The sequence below is a fragment of the Parasteatoda tepidariorum genome, chromosome 10, assembly GCF_982258835.1.
Source record: "Parasteatoda tepidariorum strain Cologne lab strain chromosome 10, Ptep-v5.0, whole genome shotgun sequence".
NCBI lineage: Eukaryota > Metazoa > Arthropoda > Arachnida > Araneae > Theridiidae > Parasteatoda > Parasteatoda tepidariorum.
In genome coordinates, this window is record NC_141764.1 from 72,453,325 (window position 1) to 72,459,346 (window position 6,022).

Sequence of the window (6,022 nt, forward strand, 5' to 3'; positions counted from 1 at the left end):
GCAGCAAAGCTGCCAGCTGTCTGTAAGACTGCTTTTCTTTGGTATGTCCATTGCTTATTGCTTTTTGTTAAACTGTTTTATTCTTTTGTAACATATATTTTTAGATGTTAATTACTTTATGTTATTTTAAAATAATACAATATTCAGGGCCAGAAAGTTAGAAAAAATTATGTTAAGGGCTGAAATAATTCTGATGACTGACTTTTTTTTTTGCTCTAGATCTGTTTCTTTTTTTATTTACTTATATTTATTATTTTTTTGCAGTTGATTGCAACTATTTTTATTTCTTCTTTATTATTTCATTTATTTATTTATTTTTGCAGCTTCACTTGGATATTACTACAATTCATTTAGCTGCTTTAGCGTTTTGTTTTGTTATTATTTCTTTTTTTATCTTCTTTGCTTTTGTAGCTTTTCTTTGATTTCATTTATTACTTACTTTACCTGAACATTTATTTTCTTTCCTTTTTAATTTTTTATATGTACGCATACATTTTTCACATTAAGAAAATATTAACTGAAAAAAATGTTACATGCATATGATATGATTTTTCTTTATACAGTAAACCCTCACGGCAAAATCATCATAATTTAAAAACATACAATTTTAGCTCGGTAAAATTCACAAAACCTAGATTGCTAGATCGTGAATATAATCTCAGTAACATCAAAGCAAACATTTTATTTGCCTTTCTCCTTATTGACTGAAACGTGATTTAAGCACTCGATTCGCTGATTAAGATTTGTAGCTAAGTAAAACTGTACCAACGACCGAGAAAAACACTCACGGTTTCACAATTATTTTTCTTCCACCACATACTTGATACAATGTAGCTTTTAAAATCAACCAGTGATGTCATCATGGTAGTTGCTTACTGTTCCTCACGAAAAGATCGTGTGTTTGATCCCAATCGAAGCCAATACGCGCGACTGATTTAAAGTTTTTATAGAACTCTTTAGCACAAAATTTTTGTTAAGCATATTTTTCATACTGTTTATTATTTTGTATTCATTTAGGTCAAAACAAGTGAAAATATTATAATTAGCATTTTAATGGAGGTATTTCCGAATCGTGATCAGTCGCGCCAACTACAATCGCCAAGGTGCCAAATAGATTTTAAACTTGCAATTTTTTTTAAAAAAAAACAACATGTAGATGTTTGCCCGGGGGTGGCTATGAGTTATACATTTCAAGATGAACCTTTTTTGTGATGTTTTATTTTTTAGTTTCTCGTGGGTCACTGCCCGGAATTCACCACGATTTGGCGATTATTCTGCCATGGAAATCTCCCATTTTAATTCTTAATAGTTATGAAATACAGCATGAAACACCGGTGACTTTTTCTGCGTTTATGGTAAAATCCACCAAACACGACTGAGTTTCACACAAGAATTTTTCAAATTTACACTTATTTGCAGATATTTAGATCTAAGAAAAACAGTTATTCATGATTGAAGTTTCTTTAATTTACAAAATCATTTACTGATATATTATTAAATATGAATGGGGAAAAAATCTCAAACTACTTTTTGGGGAATTTTAAATTTTAGTACAAATATAATTCCGTTTTTAATAACTATTTGACTGTTTTTTTTTTAAATTGAAAAATATCGAAATATATTTCTGCTTGTAATTAAAGAGCGAGAAACAAATACACGAAAGAAACACCGGTATTCCAATTGCGTCAAAGGTTTAACCATTCCTCACATTAATTACCACATTAATTTTAAGGTTTCCTTTAATTACCTTAAAATTTGAGTGATAGTTTTCTTAAGGATTCATTTACTGATAAATCTTTATTAATTAAATATTGTAATTAAAGGAGTTATTTTAATTAACGGTTGGTTTGCCATGAAAACAAACGATAATTCTCTTTTCTTATTTATGCATGAAAAAACATATGAAAAGTAATTTTAAACAAAGAAAAATAATCTCTTAAAAATTAATTAATTAATGAAAAAATATTTCTTTAACAAAAAGTAGTTATTAATTACATTTTCTGAAAAACATTTTTAGTTTATTTTTGATCCGAAGAAAAAGGAAAAAGCAAACACATATTTCTTTCCTTCCAAAGTTAATGTAGATTCGATAGATTTAATCAAATAATTCGAATGATATGGATATTAAACAAATGGAAGCTAAATAACATTAAAAACTTTTGTATTTAAGATGTTTTTAAATAAGGCCAACTTTTGTTTGAAACATTATTATAGTTATGGCCAACTCCATAACTTTAATGTCAACATTTATAGTTATGGCGTTTAAATATATCTCCTTGCGACATATACTAACCATTTGGTGTATAAAAATGTATTTTGGTTAATTATTTTTCTCAAAAAAATAAAACTCGTTATAAAAATAAAAAGAATTTCAATTTATTTACTTTTTCTCTTTTAAAATAAATTTAAGAAAGTAATGTAACTTCTTCTAACACATTTTTAATTGTTATATTTTTTTTTCTTGAAAGTCCAAGTGACAAAAGGGGTAAAATCTTTAAATTTTATTATTTTCTCTTCTTTTTCTTTTATTCTCTTTCTCTTGAACAATGATTTTAAAATAAATAATAAGCCCTTACAGAAAACATTGCCTAAAACATAGTCATTTAAAAAACCTCCCAAACCATATTTTCATCCAAATTTTGAGCAAGTTTATGAAAAAAAAATTCTCGTTGGTTGAATTTTAAAAACATAAAATTATCTTTTATTTTCTCGAACATCAATTAGTTAATAAAGTAAAAAGCTATCACAAAAAAATTATCGTTTATCTCTTAACGCATAATTATTTTTTAAAAAAACTCCAAAACCAAATTAACTGAAATTAAACTGAGTTTTTGATCCAATTTTATAACAGCAAGATAATTCAAAGCAGAAGTAGTAGAATTGTTAAAAGAATTGGATTATTTAAAACGTAGTGGAAATTGTTAAAAGATAAAGAAAATAAAGTTATCTTACATTTCCGGATTCAATTACAACAAACAAAGAGTTAAGTTAATGTTTTATTTATTTGTTTATAAAAAAAGATTAAAACGATACTTTAAAAAGTGTCTAACAGTACTGTTGATAGTGATCTTCTCCATTAATTTAAGGGAAAGGAAGGAATACAAATCCACGATGATTTAGTATAAAAAGTATACGAAACTGCAAAAGTATACTGTCGAAGCGATTATTTTTAAATTACTGCTATACTTTTAACAAGGTCAAAAATTATTTCAATATAATGATGATACCATATAAAAATACGCCATTTCAAACCAGAACGCTTTATAGGTTGAATATAAACAATCTTTTTCTTTCCTTTTTTTTAAATTTGCATTACTATGGGCTAAAATTAACACACATAATCTCAGTTGAGATTTCTACATTCATTTATTTTTGTTTGCATCGTTGTAGATATTTAATAGACATCAATATTTACGCTGTCCATCCAATTGCTTTTATTTTGATTAAACCCTAACCGTCTGTAATCTGGAGTAATCAGATCTTGTGAAAGTCCTAACATTCAGGGGAAAAAAAGAACACTGATAATTTCGAAGATGGAAACATATGAGTGCGTGTGCGTGGATAAGTATTTCTCAATAATAAATATTTCACAACTATTTAATAGTTTATTGCTCTAGTATCCCCTTAAATTATAAGCATTTCTGTTATCGTATTAAAAATTCAATATCGATATTTCTTTTACCTCCAATAACAACATCGAAGAAACCCATTAGACACTATAATAATTTAATTAACACTACTGTTTGATCAAAATATAAACGAACCCAATATGGCGCAAACCTACCTTGTGAAATGCTATTGCGGAATATTAAAAAAACAGTATCCTTTGTAGTTTTTTTTTAACAATTTTTTTAAACATTTTCTTAATCTGATTAAAATTTCCTGTATCTATCTTTTTTATTTGCAATAATAGTACTGTTGTAATCTTTGAGACATTATAATTATTTCCTTATTGACTCTTATTTTGATTAAAATATGTGTGATGCTAATATGGAAACACTAAGCTGAAGAGTGCTGATAGGAAAAATTAAAAAATAGTAACAGAAAAAAATATTTATTTCGCTATTTGCTCCCTAAAAATTAATGTAATTGAATATAAAAAAACCAATTAAATCAAGATTCATGACAATTCAAAATTCGAAAAAAGTCTTGTCCAATAATTTGAATCTCTGAATTATTTATCTATTTTTATTAAAGTTTCTTATAAATCCAACATATAAAGAATCAAATGTATTTTATTAGTTTTAAGCAAGGCACAAGAGTAGAAGTTCAATAAAAACGGAATATTCCAAAATAATCAATAATACGGCATAGTGACAATAACAGTTCACATTAATATTAATTAGTAAAAGCTTTGTAGTATATGGTAATAGTATATTGATAAATCATAAGATTATTATAGTGCTTTCAGTTGTAATAGTACAATAGTAAACAGTAATAGTATAATACTAAGACGTAAGATTATCATGATTTAGAACAATCTCATTATACAGAATGAATCATTTTTCTTCATATTCACATAATATAAGACACAATTTACTCTTTATAAATGTATTATATTAATCTAAGATTATACAACTTTTCTTCAAAAAATTAAAACCATAAGATAAGCAAGAGTGCCATATATTTTACAGCGTTATTACAGCAATTAAACTAAAAACATAAAATTAAAATTTTAATATTTTATATGCTAGATTGATTGATAACAAAATAATAACAGAATATTTTCTTTTTAAATTTTCGGCAAGTTAATGAGATTAGTATTTCAGAATTTTGTATAGAAAATATTAGAACTTAAATATATAATAAATGTAAAATAAAATTTAATCAAACTATACAAGACCATTTATCGAAATTTAATTTAAAATTTAATTAACTTTTCCTAACCCTATTTCAAAGGAATTAATTGATTACGTGTCGACAGATGGAGCTGAATTCTGAGAGGAGTCAAAGTAATCAACGATCCGAATCGAGTTAATTTTTTTCTTCCTATTAATTGTCGTTTTCATTCAATACCCAGTCACCAAACGATAAATAAAAGAAGTAGAGTTGAGGAGATAGATATTGACTTACCTTTGATGATAGCCCATAGACAAGCAAACAACGCCAGTAATTGGCATGTTTTCTTCAAAATCATCTCATCTAGAAGAAACCTTTTACACCAGCGTTTTATACTTAAAAGTAAAATTCGAAATCCAAAATTTCGGCTAAACGAATCCTTATTTTATCCGCAATATCGTTTGTGAAACATATTTGCAGACGATATCTTTCTCTCTTTAGTTTGTTTCTCTGTGAAACACGGCACTTTATCCCCCCGCAGCACTACGCTCCTGAGGAACACAGAGCGAGAGCAGAATCGAAGCTTTTTCTAGTATCTCCTCTCTTTCTCTCGCTCTCTATTCTAAATAGATATATATTTAGATCATCATCTTAATCGTTGTTTATTCGATGATGAGAAATATCCAGAATGAATCACAAATTACTCTCACAAACGTCCTATAATCGGGCTGGTAATCTCGGGTCGACATTCGGTGTTCGCCATCACTGCGTCGAAGATCGGCAGTTTTCTCTTATTCCAATCGGAGAGAGGACACAGGCGCCCCGAACAGGTGTCGCACTCTCTAGCCCTGGCCGCAGTAGTGTAACATCTGATGACTGAACTACTACTGCCATCTTATGCCCGATTTTGGCATTAAAATAAATAATTTTCTCACGTCAATTAAAGAACGACAATAAAACTGTAATTTGAATTCTTCAATGAATTTAAATTAAATTACTGTCAAAAATATGCTTTATGATTAAAAAAATTAAAAACAATTAAGCCTTTGACATCGATTGCTGTTTTTCGATTTCTGTTAAATAAAACAATTACTGGTTGTTGTTTTCTTTTCTTTTTTTTAAAAAGAAAAAAAAGATTGTCTATCATTTTAAATATTTTATCATTGTTTTTTCCTTAACAACTCTCCAAATAATTTACCTTATAAATCTTAATGATGACAAAATAGTTTCTCTTTAACTAAAA

The 6,022-nt window shown here is 27.2% G+C and overlaps 1 protein-coding gene across 3 annotated transcripts in view; it reads right to left on the reverse strand.

Annotated features, from left to right (window-relative positions):
* tutl (immunoglobulin superfamily member turtle) overlaps nt 1-5,671 on the reverse strand; it is a 306,060-nt gene extending 300,389 nt beyond the window's left edge. For 2 of the 3 annotated variants that reach the window (XM_087152980.1, XM_087152981.1), the window contains exon 1: nt 5,074-5,627. In XM_087152980.1, the coding sequence (XP_087009106.1) occupies nt 5,074-5,137 (64 nt within the window). In that variant the 5' untranslated portion in view covers nt 5,138-5,627. Of the gene's footprint in view, nt 1-5,073 lie in introns of all 3 variants that reach the window. The other variant, XM_087152982.1, reaches the window with a different exon arrangement.
* Between the last annotated feature and the right edge of the window lie 351 nt (nt 5,672-6,022).